Raw genomic sequence first — 17,727 nt, 5'->3', positions numbered from 1 at the left:
TCAGTTGTTTTTTCTTTCCTGAAGCCCCCCTTTGCCCTCCCCCTGGATCCACCCTTGTACAAAGGGCTTGGAATTCAAAACCGAGTTGAAGCTCTGGGGGAGGGGGTGAAAGACAAATATAGGAAGGGGAGGGGAGGTAAGGGAAAGTTATGGAAAAAATGATTTATCGATATATTGCTTTAACTGGCAGCTACTATTAATCTAAAAAAGCAAGCTCTCAAAAATTACTCTTCACTCAAAAAAAAGTGGTTGCATGGAGCAAAAGTCAAAAGAGAAAAAAGTAAGGAAAGGGATGATGATCGGCCATTTCTACATACCAAATTTAAACAAGAAAAAAGCTTACAAACAAAATATTTTTTATTGATAATAAAGAGCTGATACAGGATTAAACTATTCAAAATGAAGGTGCAGGCTTCAATAAATAATAATTTAGCATTACAAATTTAAAATGGGCAAAACAACATTTTTTACCCCTCCCACTTCCCTGGCAAGGAGCCGTTTTCCTACAACCTTTTCCCTAAAAGGACCTTTATCAAGGGGTATTTTGAAATGTTAGATCGCCTAGTATTTTATTGAGAGATCATGGAAGAGAGCATTTGATTGGATATTGGCCAGCTTTTTGGATCCCCGTAGTTTTCTGGTCGAACTTGACTTCCGGTTTCATCTGATAGGTCGAAACGGTGAATGGGTTTGGGCGTTCCTATTAAAGAGAGTAGTTGTAGTTCCATGGGGCCGAGACGAGGTGAGTCCTGTGAAGATAAGAAAAAAGTGGGAAACAATTACTGACTGACTGACTGACTGACTGACTGACTGACTGACTGACTGACTGACTGACTGACTGAATGGCTGACTGACTGACTGACTGACTGGCTGACTGGCAGAAAGCCCGACTGAATGGCTGACTGATCCCCTCGGGGATAATTTCTTGAAATAAATTTAATCATCCACCAACGCCCTTAAAAATTATATTAAAAAATGACTAACATTCGTTGCTGCCTTTACTTTATGTCTCCTTCCTCTTCCCTGTATTGGAGCTATCAAACTATACCTCAAAGTCCTCCTCCCCTGGTAAGAAGTAATTATCGAGTAGATCATCAGGTTTTTCTGTTTGCTCGCCTACTACACCATCTATAGCAAGCGTTTCTTCATCATACTCGTCTTCGTCTTCGGAATTCTCTTGGTCTTCAATGCAAGCCAAGTAAAACTTTCTGGGGATTGAATATTTAGAGCAAACTGATATTAGGAGGACCTACTCGACAAATGAGGAATTCAAGATATGGAATCCAAAACTATCAAGGGTGGTGCAGCGGTAGTGCATGGAATCCTGGAGGAGAGCTGGTTAGGTCTCTCCTTTATTCGAAGTTTTTTCTCCAGGTTCTCCGGGTTTTCCTCCCTCCACAAACTACGTTATTCGTACGGGAGTCGGTTCAGCGAATATTTACCAACATTTTTCACTCCCGTACGAATTATTCGCGATTGTTTATTCGTACGGGAGTCGTCAGAAATTCTATTGCGTGACGTTTCCCGCCGTGACGCTGACCTCAGAAGTGAGTTGCTCGCTACTAATGAGTACAGACTTGTCAAATAAGTTTGAATCAAAATAACACCACTGACATGAATCGCGTAACTGGTCTAAACAAAAATATCGTTATTAGGTTGGAAAAGAATACAGAGTTCCCGAGAAAATCGACGAAATTTTTGACTCCCGTACGAATAGCAAATGCTAGTCGCCGTACGGGTGTTGTACGAATAGCCACTCCGTAAAAAAAAACGTCTCCTTCAACACTTCCCGCTCGCCTACGAAGATTCGTGCTGTAAACCAGGCATAACTAGTCAGATAAAATTATGCAGTCAACTCGGCTTCAATGATTGCTACCCAGAGTTCCTTTTGGTCCAGTCGCGTAGGCTTGAGTTAGTCGACAACATTTTTTGAATTGACTGTACACTGCCCCACCAAGCTGGTTTTACTAAATTCCATGAGAGACCGGAAATGACGTCTAATGGCAACACCCTATACCTTGTATATTTAAGGTCTTCAATCTTGCAGTCAAATAGCTCACTCATGATATCCAGGTTTCGTTTCTCCAGGTCCTCCACAATACCAATCAATTCCTCGTGGCCTTCTTGGTGTATTGCCACCTAAATAAATTAGGATAAAAGAGGGTGAGTATGGACGACTCTGTTGCACAAATGAATGAATTGAGGGATGAGAGAAGGAGACTTAAAAAGAAATGTTGGAACTTTGATTGAAGAAAAGTCAATGTAAATAATTTTGTTATGCCAGTAGCTGCTTTCCAAGTGAGCAACTGGTGAGCATCTTAGCCTCTGTTAAAACAAGTGTGTGTGGTCACTGAGGATCAAACTATGGACCTCTTGCTTAGCAGGAAGCACACTAACCAACCAAGCCACACTTGCTCCTTAAAACAAGTGTGTGAGGTCACTGAGGATCAAACTATGGACCTCTTGCTTAGCAGGAAGCACACTAACCAACCAAGCCACACTTGCTCCTTAAAACAAGTGTGTGTGGTCACTGAGGATCAAACTATGGACCTCTTGCTTAGCAGGCAGCACACTTACCAACCTGCTTATAGTTCATATTGTGTAACAGCTTTAGAAATGAGAGATTGAAATGGAAAAATGGGAAATAAACTAAAGAAAAACGACATGTGATAGTATAGAGGGGGATTTATTAACCTCTTTCTTTAGCCATCTGTTGTCAAGGATTTCAGACCTTGAGTACTTATCCAAGGCTTTCGTAGCTTTCTGGAATATTTTAGGAAAATAATATAATTCTCAAAATTTATATTAAATATACTTCATTAAATACATCTTTACATCAAGTTTAGCTCATAGATATTAGCCAAAACCTAAATTGTTTTGAGAATTGAGGGTATTTGTAGTGGTAGTAAGTTTGCCTCTTACGAACTAGGATCTCATGTTTGATTCATGGATTTGGCATAATGCAGGTTGGTGGAGTTTGTTGGGTGTTCTTTTCCTGAGGGTTTTTTGTCAGGTTTCTCCAGTTTCTGACCCAACATGCTAAATTGCAATATTTTAATCTGTGAGTTGGTCATGCCCTGAGTTAGATCAGACCAGAGCTAGGCTGTCTCAGGATTCAATCTGTGAGTTAACCGTGCCTGACTCATCATATGAGATAGAGGTTGCATCTACATGGGAATCAGTGTTCGATAAATGTTCATGGTTTTGTTACTGATCAATCCTCACCTCAGAAGCAATATCCTTTTGCTTTGCCAAGGTACTTTCAGTATAATTTGCTATTTCTTCTTTGGAAATCCTTAAGCTTCTTTCAATATGCCCTGCACGAATGGAAAAAAAATTGAGAATGAATGAATGGTTATTTGAAAATTGAATGAATGCACCGACAAATAATTGAACAAATGAGTGGATGAATGATTGGACTGATCGACTGATGTGATGGATAGATCAATGGATGGATGGGCTAGTTGAGATAGATTGACTGAAGGAGGCCTAGGGATGAAAGGTTGGGTGAACGGCTGGACAGATAAACAGATGGATGGATGAATGAGTAGATAGATGGATAAAAGGATGACTTCATTCACACTAACAATCATGGTTGTACCTGCAATGTCTGTATGGTTGTCATCCATCTCTTTAAGATCCTGTCTCATCAACAATATTTGTTTGGCATGCTCATTTTTACCGTGGTCCTAAAAATAGATGAAAAAACAAATTATCATAAAGTGTAATTCTAGATTTATAATTCAGTACATCATTCTGTTATTTCTTTTATTAATGATTACAGATACGAGCTTAAGCTTGTAGTATCTATTAAAATTACTTTTGTATTCAAGCAGTGAGCGCCAAAAACTATTTTCTTGAAGAAATGCTGTTGTACAAGGCTAAAATGTTGTTATTCAGAAAGTTTAACTTCAATGATTGTAAGTGGAGATGATTGATGAAAGTGGAATGAAAGTGTTAACCCAAAGCAAAAACTTGATTTGGAAATGAGGTTTAGGGCTGCCTTCATTTGCTTATTTCCCATATATTTTCTATAAAAAAGCCTGACAATTAAGCAACATTCTAACACAAATGCAACAAAACATCTTTGTACGATTGAAGATACTGCTTCAAACAAGCATTTTATCATCATGGTGCATCGGTTTCTAACTGTTTAAAAAAGGTCTTGAGTGTAAACCCAAAACGAAAATTGAGATCAAAACTCATACGAAAGTCTAGTTTATCAATAATAATAATAATAAAGTTTATTTATATAGCGCTCATATCCATGAGCATGTCCAAGGCGCTTTACAACAGGAATATATGCATAAATTATATATATGTATTTACAATATTTACAATGCTACGTATTTAAAATATTAATAAGTAAATCTAATTATAAAAGGAAAAACTTATCTTAAAAGCCTAAAGGCAATATGCATAAAAGCAGGAAATGAATCAAACAAAAGAGATCTAAGTATATTTCCTATTATTAAGGAATAAAGTAAATAAATAAGTTTTAAACTTACTTTTAAAGGAAGCAACAGTAGTACAAGAGCGAATCTCAAAAGGGAGCCTATTCCATAATCTGGGAGCAGCAAAGGAAAATGACCTGAAACCATACGTAGTACACCTAGCTTTAGGTTCAACCAGAAGTTTGTTGGAGATAGATCGGAGAGCATAAGAAGAAGAACGATAGCACAGAAGATCAGACAGATATGTCAGGGCAAGGCCATGTAAGGCCTTGTAGGTCAGCAACAGCATCTTGAAAATTACTCTGTAGTATACTGGCAACCAGTGCAGGTCAACCAACACAGGAGTGATGTGGTCAAATTTCCTGGTGAAGGTGACAACACGAGCAGCAGAGTTCTGAATGCGTTGCAACCTCTCCACGACATATTTAGGAAGTCCATAAAGTAGAGCATTACAGTAGTCTAGTTTAGAAGAAATAAGAGCATGGATAACCAACTGAGCAGCATGAGAGGTTAAGTATTTCCTGATAGTTGACAGATTCCTCAAATGAAAGTAAGATGATTTACAGATATTGTTAACTTGGAGCTCCCCGGTCATACATTGGTCAAAAACAACTCCAAGATTAACGGCTGACATACAAGGGACAATGGTGTCGCCACAGACAAGAATTTCCCTCAAGGAAGGACGATCTTGAAATCTAGAGTGGATGCACATAAGTTCAGTCTTATTATGGTTTAACTTTAAGCCATTGGAAAGCATCCACCTAGAGATGTCGGTTAGACATTCCTCTAACGATTGTCTAGATTGCACAAGTTTGTCATTGCCCTTAAAAGATATATAGAGCTGAGAATCATCAGCATAGAAATGATAGTTAAGATTGTGTCGCTTAACAATGTCAGCCAGTGGAGAGGTGTAAAGCAAGTAAAGAATAGGGCCCAGTACGGAGCATTGCAGAACTCCAACATCGAGATTAACAAGGCAGGATGAGCAGTCATTGATATCAACAAATTGCTTCCTGTTAGAAAGGTAGGATCTAAACCAGCTTAACACAACATCACCAATTCCAAACCGATAAGCAAGTCTATCAAGTAGAGTATCATGAACAACTGTGTCAAAGGCAGCTGACATATCAAGGAAAATAAGAATAACACAGTTGCCAGCATCAACTGATTGAAGAATGTCGTTATAGACACACCAAAGCAGTCTCAGTGCTGTGCATAGCTTCATAGTTTTATCAAGGTAGGGATCAGTCAACAAATTCTACTCACATGTTTTGAGTCAAATAATTGAACCCCTAACCTCACAAATGCAATGAATCCTGACAACAAGGAATGCATACTGATGTACTTACTTTATATTCTTGTCGCTTCCTGATTTCAACTCTGACATCTTCTATTTTTTCTTCAATTGACTTTACTTCTTGTATTTTTTCTGCAATAGATGAGAAAATCCTAATTACACTTTTAAAATTTTTTTGGCTATTCTACTGCAAGCCAGAATCTATACAAAAGATGTGCAACCATTCAAAATTAAAGCACTGTTGCACAGCTAGGACTGATGTATTTAAATGGGAGTCAATGGGGAGTTACAGCACAATGTGCAAAAGCATGACCAGCAATAATTCATTCATACTTTTAAGCACAGGTTTGTGTACGTTACACCAACACTTTTTGATGCAAAGCTGGCTGGTTTTAGCAAATAAGGTCTGTAAGAGCTTGTTTCACAGCAAAATAAAGCCAGTAGTACATAGAGGTATGCAAATACATTAAATGTGGTTATACTTTTGCGCTTTGCACAACCACAACACTACCCTTAACTCCTAATAACTTTTCAATAGATCACCATTGATTTTCTGAGTTATTAAACTATGTACCTTCAACTTCTTTCGCTTCAGATTTCTTCAAGTCAAATTTGCTGAGGAGTGCTTGTTCAACTTGTTCTCTGTTGACTTGCACAACGCTTTCAACTTCTTTCTCTTTATCTTTGGAGAGTTTGAGCAAGTTCTTTATGTGGGTTAGCTGTTCTTCTTTCAAGCGCTTATTCTACAAGGAGAAGATGTAATATTAGTATTATATAGATTAGATGGTATGGTATGCATGCTTTGATTGGTCGAGAACTATGCTTTATTAGGTGAATGGAACAACAGGTTGCTGAATCCATCCATGTTGCAAAATAGTGTACATAGACCCCTTCGATGAGCGTTATGCTCTTGGGGTTAATGTAACGACAAAATATGTTTAAATAAAATTGAAAAAATAGTGTAAGACAAAAGAATTGAAAACTACTGACAGCAATTCTTTTCTTACTACGTATATGATGAAACAACAGCTTCTTTTCTATGCACTGTTCAGCAATTCAGCATGTAGGAAGTGAAGTATTAAGCAAGAAAAAAGCTGTTTGTAGGCAACTTAGTGCTCCTCACTCTTCTTGAGTCCTGTTAGTGCTTTCTGCATGCATATGATGTACTACTGACCTGAGCACGGAAAAGGGTGTTTTATTTGTTAAATAAAGGTCTAACCATTTGCAGATATTCTTAAAGCAAAGGCAGCACCTTCTACATGTACTGTATCCAAATATTTCAAGACCTTGAGTGTTGGTCTGGGCAGAGGTCATTGAACCTACAACCTCCAGCACAGCAGGCCAGTACTGCCCAAACAACCAGTGGGCCTAAAGGCCTGTCTAGACGGTATGATTTTCACCTACAACTTTTGTATACAACACACTTGTACCTGTGATCCTACAACTCAAGTCGTAGTGCGTAAATCAAGCCTACAACTCGCCTACGACAGAGGCGAGTGTGTTGTATACGATAGTTGTAGGCGAAAGTCATACTGTCTAAACCAGCCTTAACAGTAGGTGTGGTATACATGCCTAAAATTCACTTACTCTTTCTTTTAGTCTATCATTCTTTTCTTTCAATACTCTTAGTTCATATAACATGTCTTCTATTGATCTCTCTTTTATTTCAATCCTGTTTAAAATATAATTGCAATCACATGAAACGTCCATTGCCTGTTCGTAAATCTTAAACATAGGTGAAAACAGGAAAATTTCAGAACTATAGGGAAAATGAGCAACATTATTTAGAACATGTGATTACATATTTTCCAAATTTGTAGATAATTGGAAGAAAATTCTGCAACTAGCTTCTGAATAGCCCCTTTTAGCTTTGGCTTAATGTTTTCTCATAATTTCCACACCATTTATCATTTTCTTGAGAATAAGATTTTTTGTTTGCACTGCATTTATATTCATGTGTCTTCTCATGTGCAACCGTTAACAAAGAAATACATGTAATACTTTAGTGAATGATGGTTTGAAATGGGAAAATGTTAAATATTGTGCCCAAGCTAAAAGCATCTATGGGATTCAGCCTATGCCCTTGCCTAAATTTGAAAATCCTTGAATTATTTAATCTTATTTTTTTCTTCAAACTTTTAGTAAAATATAGCAAGTACCCCTCCCCCTCCAACTCTCTCAGTCAAGTCGCGTCGACTACTTCCAGTCATGGATTATTTACTTAACGGAACTAAACATAAATGAAAGCAAAACCCCCGATTGTTCATTACTAGAATCAATGATACTCACTGGAACTGAAGGATGGCTTCTTCGGCAGTCAGTTTAGGTTCTTTAACGACACCACTCTTTTTACCTTTCTTCTTCTTCCCTCCTGATTTTTTGCCGGACTTTTTCCCTTTTCCTTTCTTCTTTGGAGGCATATTTTCTCACAAACAAGTCATCGATAGTTAAATCTACTCTTGAGGTAGTTTTTCTCTAATTTACACATCTATTTGTGATGCTTTTTCGGTATAAATTAAGGGTTTTCTGGGAGGCTTTTTATCGCCATTTTTTAAGTTTTTCAAAACAAAACAACTTGAGCGTCTCAAGGGACTGGCACTAGTAGCTGTGTTACTAAGGACCTACATTTATGAAGTGCTCAGTAACTATCTTTCATCATGTCCTATTTTCCTATTTAAAGTTTTTAACCCGAAACTTAAAAAAACTTGCTTTTAATTGTCTTCAATGTGATTATTCTCAAGAAAAGTGAGTCTTAGTTCCTGAAAAGAATATTTGTTGTTGCTTTCCAGTTTTTAAGAGGTTAGGGACACTTTCACTACTTTCCTATCACACCCATCCATAAATGTCCCAGTTCATTCCTAAAATTTACGAAATTTTTATTTCTTGAAGTTTTAATTTTCTAATTAAAAGATCTGCTAAATTGCAAGTTATACTCAAATTGTTAAATTTTTGATGGGTAGACAAACGGTAGCATCACATTTATGAGAGGCCTAAAAGGAGGTCCTCATCCCATTTCCCGGCCCCCATTAAATAAAATGCAATAATCGCAGCCCATGTTTAAACCATTTTTCCAATCCCATTCTTATTTTTTGATTGTTTTCTCTTTATTTTTGTTTGGTTTGTTGGTAAATCCAATTCCCAGTGCATAAAACTCCCATTTTCCAAGCCAAAAAGGCGAATCCCAGATCCCGTTCCATATGGGATCCCAACTATTAACTATTATTATTATTCTATGCATAGAAATATTTCGTTATTATGGAATGTTTTTAGTTTTTAGTAAGTTTTTGGGGGAGTTTTGGGAAAGATTTTAGATTTTTTAGAGGGTATTGTTTCATGAATGTCCCGGGAGGTCCCTCTTAGGTCACGTGCATAGTATTGACAGGATGTTCAAGAATCCAAAATCCAAGATGGCGCAGAAGTCGAGCGAACCCACCAGACCCGACACAAAACGGCTAGAATTCAAAAAACAAAACCTCGACGACGCCTACGCTGTGCCTGCTAACGTCCTAGAGATCGATGTTATCAATCCCGAGACAAAAGGAATTGGAAAGAAGCGATACACGGATTATGAAGTGCGGATGAGAGTAAGTTTTTTGATTCAAACTGCCGCCTCGCATTCCTTCGATATTCTCAACTGTAAAATCGCTCGTAGAGCTCATAAGACTATTCATTAATGCACTAATATAGCTCATTTGTCGTTTATATATAATTTAAGCTTTTGCATAGTTTATAATTTTAGCTAAAATGAGATTAATTTGAGTTGAAGCGCGCAAGTTATCTCCACTTGTATATCGACAATATGAGTGGTTTTGACTTCCACGTGAATTTAGTGTAATTTAAAACTTCAAATGCTCTTTCATGGCGTTAATTTAATCTGTCTGTAATATTGAATAGAATAATTAGATAAACAATGAAAAAATGTGGCTGGTGAAGCTGATTTTTAGCAACATTAAATAACAGTTTGAGATGAATTGATGGTCGAATTGATGTATAATCTATAGCGGATGTAGAAATACAGTTATCGTGACCTCGATATTTCTTCTCCTGATGAGGAAAAATGCAAAATATTTGAAGCAGAAATTAAATTAACCCAATAAGGTTATTACATGATGGAGTAATAGGTTTAAAACTTTCAGAATTGTTTTGCAAATTTTCTTTCTTATTCTATAATAATAATATTGCATTTATATTCTAATGTTTCTATTGGCTCAGAAGACTGGCTAGTTAGACAGTTGATATCTGATGAAAGAAAGCGTGCAAGGAATTTCAGTACTCGTAGCATATTATACTACTTATTCGACAGCCTACTGCAGATGTCATATGCCCACTGTAATCAATCGAAAGAAATCAAACAATTGATTCCTTCAAATTCAATGGATTCCACTCTCCAATTGAATCCAATTGAATGATTGGATTCGATTGCATTTGGCAATCGAATGAAATTGAATTCACAAAAAATTGGAACCAATTACATGTACGTTCGATTGTAATAATAATAATAATAATAACAATATCTTTATTTACCCTGATTTTAAAAAACCAATCAGCTGGACATGATAGAACAGCTGGTATGAACCGGTGAAAATCTATGAAAATCTAAATAAAATCTATACTAAAATCTGTGATTAAGAACCTAAAAGTATAAATATAAGAAAAGGGAAAATTAAGTATTTTAGGATCAATAGGCATCAATGAGACACAATCAAACATTCAATTACGTTCGATTGTACATTCTATTATCTTTGATTTTAATCATGCAATGAAATTCACATTTTTTTGGCATTCAATTTCTTTGATTGCCAAATGCAATCGAATTCAATCACATGGCATATGGCATTGGGCATAATATGGCATTGCGGTGGGTGTTATAGCAGTAAAATGGTCACATTTCTTCTCCTCTTAAGTTATTATTAACATTATTATTCAATTGATATTTTGATAGACAAATTTACCAGTATTCAAGTTAAAGGAGTCAAATGTTCGAAGGAGATACAGTGACTTTGAGTGGCTGCGCTCGGAACTGGAACGGGATAGTAAGGTATGAAATGGATATCTATTATCTATTAATAGATACAGTACTGTATGTAATATATACAGTAGGCTACGCCTCGTGGTTGTATATCTGATACATGACTTATCAAACGTCTAGGTTAGTTTCTTTGTGTTTCACTAAAATTTTCAAAATTAAAGTGAATTTGGCCAAGAAAATCCAACTTAAAGTTTATGCAAATGAACACAGTTTTGTATCAGATTTACAACACTCTTCACGGTTGTGATTTCTGTTGTGTTTTCCTCATGAATTATTAATGAGTTTAATAAATGTTTTTACGTGTATTTAGTGTAAATTTAAAAATAAAGTTTTGCATGCTATTCTGTAACTCTGGTTTTGGGGTGTAAATGTTTCTAAATCGATACGATATCACTTCACGGTAAAACTGTCCAATAAGATCTTATGACATATTTTAGTTTTGACCAATCAAAATCGACCCTAAATGTATGATAAACAAATAATCACATGTTAAAAGCCTGATATTGTTTTAATTCACTTGTTTTTGGTATTATATTGCTCACTCGCTTGAGGACTCACTCGTTCATGATATAATACGAAAAAGTTGTTAATAAAAACGATATCAAGCTCTTAACATGGGATAATATCCATCTACCTCGTAGTAAACAGTTGTACCAGGTGAAGAAGTAATAGCCAGTTTTTTCTATCCAAAATTGGCAGTTGTCTGGCCAAGTGCACTTAGAGGAGTCACTTTTTCTATTTACAATGGCAAGACACATGTTTATTTGACCAGTCCTCATGTCTGGCCAATGACCAACCCTGACCAGTTATTATCGTTAGCCCAGTGGTACCAAGAGAGCATAGACACCTGAAGGCAATCCTACTGTACAAGTATTCTTTTAAACTTTATTCATCGTAATATCACTGTTGTTGTTATCTTTTGTAGATAATTGTGCCACCATTACCAGGAAAAGCTCTCAAATTACAACTGCCATTCAGAAGTGATGACGGTAAGCATTCGTAGTTAGAGTAGAAAGTATGAAATCAATCAATATGAGCATTTTAGATACACTTTGGCATTTACAGCCATTCTCAATCACACTTGCCGCTTTAGGGATTGTTTCTATCACAACAAAGAAGCTTTTGGTTGACGTCAATCAAGGCATTTCCATGACATTCCATAGGCATGAGCCCTTATAGCTTTGTGTTTTCCGACATTGTTATGGAAACGCCTTATGATTGACAACCACCAAAACCTTCGTCACGACAAAAAATTGCTACAGGGCGCTTGTGATTGAGAATGGCTGTAAACCAATCAGAGGGCATGTCGTAACTCAGTCATTTTCTCGTAGCAGCTATGTTGCGGACAATAGATTTAACCACACCTGCCTTCTCATTCAAGTGCTTGAGAATAAATTTATGAGGGCAATTGAAATGAAGCTTTTAATTTTCATGAGAATGAACATGTCGGCCGTGTAATAAAACTCCATCATATGTAAGTTACTCGTTTTTCTTTAACAGGAATCTTTGAAGATGAATTCATAGAAGAACGACGACAAGGACTTGAATCATTTATTAACAAGTAAATAGCCCATAATATGTTTGCTTTACCTTTTCTTATGTTGTGCTCTCTTCCTCTCTCTGAATTTAAATCATAAAGCAAGGCTGTAAAATAGTGGAACTTGAATGGAACCCAATCTGAATTTCGATACCAGTCCATGTGTTTCCCCTCAGGGGGAAATATTGGATAAGGACAAAGCTGATATTTCATAACAAACATTGAGTGTTGTATTTCCCTGTGTCTGTTGTCTGGGAGGCACAGCTTTTTTTTTACTTGTCTTTTTTTTCTTTTCTTTTCGTCTTCAAAAATGTTCCTGTCGAATTCGTTATAAAACGACAGCCTTTTTGTTTGCCGCTTTTCCGCACAATCCAATTTATTTGGAATTGACCATACCATAATGTGAAGTGAGCTTTCTCTGCTCCAACTTCGACACTAACATATAGTCTGAGTAAAGCTTGATATGCATCTTAACTTTGTTTTGCAGGATTGCAGGCCATCCCTTAGCACAAAATGAAAAATGTCTGCACATGTTCCTCCAAGATCCAATTATTGACAAGAATTATGTTCCTGGTAAAGTTAGGAATACATAGATATAGCTTGCAAAAATGACAAAACAGAGGGATAAGATGAGAAGATTGATACTACGATGCACTTAATGATTGGAATGAGAGTAAGATTAACCAAAATTAGAAAAGATTGATTTTAAAATCAAGTACTCTGATGTGGACTAACGTTGATCAAAAACTCTTGTAATGCAGATTTTGAGGTCTCTGATATAATTCAAGAATGTTTCATGCTGGCAATGCAATTTTAGATTTTTACTACATCAAACACAGCTAGGTTTCTGTGGTGTCATGTTATGAGAAAATTTATGACGATGCTTAAAAACCTCAATAAAATTGTCAAAATGTGAAATAATGTAAAGAAATCTTAGCTGACCTTTGAAAAGTAGTACATCTTTCGCCCTGTGTACGGTGGAGGGAAAAAACGTTAAAACTGATTAAATCCAAAATCTAAGTACACAGGGCCAAAGAAATACTACTTTTCAAAGGTCAGCTAAAATTTCTTTACTTTATTTCACCTCAACTATTTGATATTATATATTATTATAATAATATATAATATGTTTTTTTTTTTGGTGTAACAAAATCTAAAATTTGCCTTGGCTGTAGAAGAAAAAATGCATTGTACTGTACTGTAATTCATCCCTAAAAATAATTATTACTAGTCATCAGATAATGTCTTGACTTTGATCAGCCTAAAGATTGTTCCAGGGTTCTATCTGTGAGTTAGCCATGCCCTGACTTAGATCAGCCCAGAGGTTGTTTCAGGGTTTGATCTGTGAGTTGGCCATGCCCTGACTTAGATCAGCCCAGAGGTTGTTTCAGGGTTTGATCTGTGAGTTGGCCATGCCCTGACTTAGATCAGCCCAGAGGTTGTTTCAGGGTTTGATCTGTGAGTTAGCCATGCCCTGACTTAGATCAGCCCAGAGGTTGTTTCAGGGTTTGATCTGTGAGTTGGCCATGCCCTGACTTAGATCAGCCCAGAGGTTGTTTCAGGGTTTGATCTGTGAGTTGGCCATGCCCTGACTTAGATCAGCCCAGAGGTTGTTTCAGGATTTGATCTGTGAGTTAGGCCATGCCCTGACTTAGATCAGCCCAGAGGTTGTTTCAGGGTTTGATCTGTGAGTTGGCCATGCCCTGACTTAGATCAGCCCAGAGGTTGTTTCAGGGTTTGATCTGTGAGTTGGCCATGCCCTGACTTAGATCAGCCCAGAGGTTGTTTCAGGGTTTGATCTGTGAGTTGGCCATGCCCTGACTTTGATCAGCCCAGAGGTTGTTTCAGGGTTTGATCTGTGAGTTGGCCATGCCCTGACTTTGATCAGCCCAGAGGTTGTTTCAGGGTTTGATCTGTGAGTTGGCCGTGCCCTGACTTAGATCAGCCCAGAGGTTGTTTCAGGGTTTGATCTGTGAGTTGGCCGTGCCCTGACTTAGATCAGCCCAGAGGTTGTTTCAGGGTCTGATCTGTGAGTTAGCCGTGCCCTGACTTAGATCAGCCCAGAGGTTGTTTCAGGGTTTGATCTGTGAGTTGGCCATGCCCTGACTTAGATCAGCCCAGAGGTTGTTTCAGGGTCTGATCTGTGAGTTGGCCATGCCCTGACTTTGATCAGCCCAGAGGTTGTTTCAGGGTTTGATCTGTGAGTTGGCCATGCCCTGACCTAGATCAGCCCAGAGCTAGACATTGTTTCAGGGTATCCTTCGCCAGAAAGCCCCTTGAAAAAAAGATTAGTCTTCAAATTCTTATTTTAACAATTTAAAATCAACCTTGGATTTTTTTTGGAGGGATCTTGCACAAACTCTTTAAAATGGTGTAACCCTTTTTCCCTCAGATTGCTGTTGGCCAAGTATTATTCCCCCCTGTTAATGCTTCTTTTCTTAGCTTTTGAATAGCTACCATTAATACTAATATTGCTTATTTTCAAATCATAAAAGATAGTCATAGGATTAGACATTTATTAGAAGTAATGAAGAGTACAACGATAAAAACAGCATCTTTTTTATAATCATCATTACACATTACTAGTATTTTTGAAAAGCCTTGTCCCTAGTGCTAGAGGACTGTTTATAAAGTAAATGGGGGGAGGGAGGGTAAAAACAGTGCGTGGCCCACACAATTTTGAATTTGTCAAAAGGGGTGGGCTGTCTATGAATTTGTACATTAAACTGTACATCATGAGCATTTCCTGCTTGGAAACAATTTTTTTGGCCTCGTTTTATACCGGGCCAGCAAAAAAGAGCTCCTAAGGTCAGACCTTCAAATCAAGTTTTACCCCCTTTTTCCAACCTCCCCACCCCCGTTTATTTAATGACCAGTCCCTAGGGATTGCTCCCCCTAGCAGTAGGATCACTCTTTCATGTAAAAGGAACATCAACCATAAAACCATTTTTATGTCATGTATTTGTCAATGGAAATGTATTTACTGTACATTTCACGACTAGATTATTTCCAATAAAAGATAATAGTTTTTAACTCTGAGTGTTTTGATATATTGTTTGGTTCTTAGAGAAAATTTCTTGTTGCCATGACATGAAGTTTTTAACCTGGATATCTAGGACCCCCATTATTGCAATTTTTTTCCCTGATCCCCAGGAGGTTAGACATAATGGTACTCACTGTAGATGTTAATCAACTGAGACTGATTATACAGAGGGTGGATAGCACTGTCTGGGCCCAGTTGTACGAAGCCGGGATAGTGCTATCTGGCAAATAAATATCCAGTGGATATGTCGATGCAGTTATCCAATAAATTTATCCACTGGATAAGATTTATCCATCAGATAGCGCTATCCAGGCTTTGTACAACGGGGCCCTGGTGGATAAGTTCTTATTCAGTGGATAAGACAATGCTGTTATCCGATAAATTTATCTACTGGATAAGATCTATCTATCTAACAGCTCTATCCTCCCTCATACAACTGGGCCCAGGGCTTAAAATAACGGTCATAGGATGATGTACAGCCAGAATAAGCCTTTTCATAGTTTAAGAATCGATTCCACTGAGCATGCGATTTTATCCCGAATTTCTCACCTTTTGTCTAAACCTTCTTTTGTTCTTAATTAAACAAAAGAAGATGAGAAATTCGGGATAAAATCGCATGCGCAGTGGAATTGATTCTTAAACTATGAAAAGGCTTATTGGAACTTGTCTTGTCAAATGATTCTTTTCCTTGCAAGTTATTTTGGCCAGTAATGTTGAGCCAAAAACAACGTATCTAAAGCTAATTTGGCTCGTGATAATGACTAGTGATTGACAAGCTGTTATTTTAAGCCTTGGATGTGATTAAAAAAACTCTAACATAATTTGTTAGTCCTCGTCACTGCTCCACGTATCCTGGAAAGGATCGCTTTTCCTTTTAACTTCATTAATCAATCCTTCTCCACCTATGTCAAGTTTATCTCGCTCCATATTTGGTATCCATGACAACAAATGACAGTCATTAGAGCCGCTAAACAACACCTGATAATTTTGCTGAAATGTACAACATGTGACGTTACTGTAATGACCAATGAGAGAAGACACCTTTCTTCCTGAATGGACGTCAAATATGTTTATACTTGTAGAACTTGGGACATAGATAAGGTCTGACGAAACTCCATCGGTGATTGCGCATTGAATCGATTTGCGTGAAGGATTACTAACACGGCCGTAATTGACCAAAGTATTCTTTCCCGAATATGTATCCCATAATCTAAGACGATGGTCTGTACCATACGTCATTAAAAACAATCCATTACTAGTAAAAACTAAACTATTAACATGTCCATTATGAGCTGTTTTGGTATGCAAGGTACTTGAACCTCCTTTACCATTGTACTGATCAAGTGTCGACAAGCTCCCGCTAGCTTTTCTTATGTCCCAAAAGAGCACTTTGTTGTCACGACTACCCGTTGCTAAGAGAAACTGATTTGTTGGTGACCAGGCAACCGACAGAACAGCACTCGTGTGCCCCCTTAACACATGGGTAGAAGAGCCAGTGTTTAAATCGCAGAGATAAACTCTCGAATCTTCACAACCTACTGCTACAAAACAGTGTTTCTTTGAATTCCTTCCAATCTGATGATGGTAAACTATTCCTTCAAAACCAAAGCTCTCAACAACTTGTAAAGCGTTTGTGTCCCAGACTTTTAGCGTTCTATCAGAGGAGCTTGTCAAGAACATTCCAGTGTCTTCAGAATACCATTGAATCGTTTCAATGCTATTCTTATGGTTGCTTCTCGAGCCTCCTTCTACTTTTGCCACTGTGTCGCATTTGAACTTTTCTTTATAATACACCATTGCTGTATCATGAATAAGAATCTTGGCATTGGAACTACAGGACAAAAGATATCGTCCTTCTACGGGGTCAATATCTACAGAATTGATCCCACAGTTATGATTCTGCTCGAACTCTCCTTTTTGACTCAAACAAAGCGTCTCTGATCGCCTTGATTTCTCTATTTTTTCAAGGTAATGTGAAGGATTGAGTCCTAGTTCTCTGTAGGTGAGACATTGAAGCATTTTAGGGTTTCTTGTTCTATAGAAACTTCAAACTTTAATAGTCTACCAAAATAAAAGAGACGACTGAATTTGTTGACTCATTTAATTTCAGGTGTTTGGTCAGCGGTCTTAGATTCATCTAGGGGTCGGGAGGGTAGAACAAATTTAGACATGCGCTTTAAAACAACATTTTGACATTGATATTTTATCTACTCAAAAATTTTAACTTAAGACTAAACGTTTTAACAATTTATGTGTACTATTGTGAAATCTTTGTTCTTTTATAAGTAGTTTTCAGAAGTGGATTATCTTTGTTAACATCCCTCCCCTCCCTTATCATTCTTATTGTTACTCGTCCCAGGGATACTC

General features: G+C 37.3%; 3 protein-coding genes across 3 annotated transcripts; 1 reads left to right on the top strand and 2 right to left on the bottom strand.

Annotated features, from left to right (window-relative positions):
- Positions 1–339: 339 nt before the first annotated feature.
- On the bottom strand, positions 340–8,320 carry LOC116286967 (coiled-coil domain-containing protein 83). The gene is made up of 10 exons (XM_031693564.2): positions 8,041–8,320; positions 7,339–7,423; positions 6,326–6,494; positions 5,804–5,883; positions 3,602–3,689; positions 3,226–3,317; positions 2,695–2,763; positions 2,018–2,139; positions 1,049–1,208; positions 340–749 (listed from the first exon to the last, which is right to left on the bottom strand). The coding sequence occupies exons 1-10, from the start codon at positions 8,169–8,171 to the stop codon at positions 570–572; spliced, it is 1,176 nt and encodes a 391-aa protein (XP_031549424.2). The 5' UTR covers positions 8,172–8,320; the 3' UTR covers positions 340–569.
- An 827-nt stretch (positions 8,321–9,147) lies between these two features.
- LOC116286972 (sorting nexin-12) lies at positions 9,148–15,350 on the top strand. Its single transcript, XM_031693574.2, has 5 exons — positions 9,148–9,335; positions 10,694–10,789; positions 11,706–11,769; positions 12,281–12,341; positions 12,805–15,350. Exons 1-5 carry the CDS (start codon positions 9,159–9,161, stop codon positions 12,908–12,910), a joined length of 504 nt encoding a protein of 167 aa, XP_031549434.1. The 5' UTR covers positions 9,148–9,158; the 3' UTR covers positions 12,911–15,350.
- A 123-nt stretch (positions 15,351–15,473) lies between these two features.
- On the bottom strand, positions 15,474–17,445 carry LOC116286963 (DNA excision repair protein ERCC-8-like). Its single transcript, XM_031693561.2, has one exon. The coding sequence runs from the start codon at positions 17,377–17,379 to the stop codon at positions 16,186–16,188; it is 1,194 nt and encodes a 397-aa protein (XP_031549421.2). The 5' UTR covers positions 17,380–17,445; the 3' UTR covers positions 15,474–16,185.
- Between the last annotated feature and the right edge of the window lie 282 nt (positions 17,446–17,727).

Source organism: Actinia tenebrosa, unplaced genomic scaffold (genome assembly GCF_029948245.1).
Source record: "Actinia tenebrosa isolate PJP-AT-01 unplaced genomic scaffold, QUT_ActTen_1.0 PGA_scaffold5__44_contigs__length_20552954, whole genome shotgun sequence".
Classification (NCBI taxonomy): domain Eukaryota; kingdom Metazoa; phylum Cnidaria; class Anthozoa; order Actiniaria; family Actiniidae; genus Actinia; species Actinia tenebrosa.
Note: the sequence above shows the minus strand (reverse complement) of the source record. Positions and strands in the feature narration are given on the sequence as shown.

Excerpts from the sequence above, each read along its gene's own strand:
- LOC116286967 (XM_031693564.2), bottom strand. The coding sequence starts at position 8,171 with ATGCCTCCAAAGAAGAAAGGAAAAGGGAAAAAGTCCGGCAAAAAATCA. Across the intron at positions 5,884-6,325 it reads TGAAGCGAAAGAAGTTGAAG|AAAAAATACAAGAAGTAAAG; the intron begins GTACATAGTTTA and ends CATCTATTGCAG. Across the intron at positions 3,690-5,803 it reads GGAAGCGACAAGAATATAAA|GACCACGGTAAAAATGAGCA; the intron begins GTAAGTACATCA and ends ATCTATTTTTAG.
- LOC116286963 (XM_031693561.2), bottom strand. The coding sequence starts at position 17,379 with ATGCTTCAATGTCTCACCTACAGAGAACTAGGACTCAATCCTTCACAT.
- LOC116286972 (XM_031693574.2), top strand. The coding sequence starts at position 9,159 with ATGGCGCAGAAGTCGAGCGAACCCACCAGACCCGACACAAAACGGCTA. Across the intron at positions 9,336-10,693 it reads ATTATGAAGTGCGGATGAGA|ACAAATTTACCAGTATTCAA; the intron begins GTAAGTTTTTTG and ends ATATTTTGATAG. Across the intron at positions 10,790-11,705 it reads AACTGGAACGGGATAGTAAG|ATAATTGTGCCACCATTACC; the intron begins GTATGAAATGGA and ends TATCTTTTGTAG.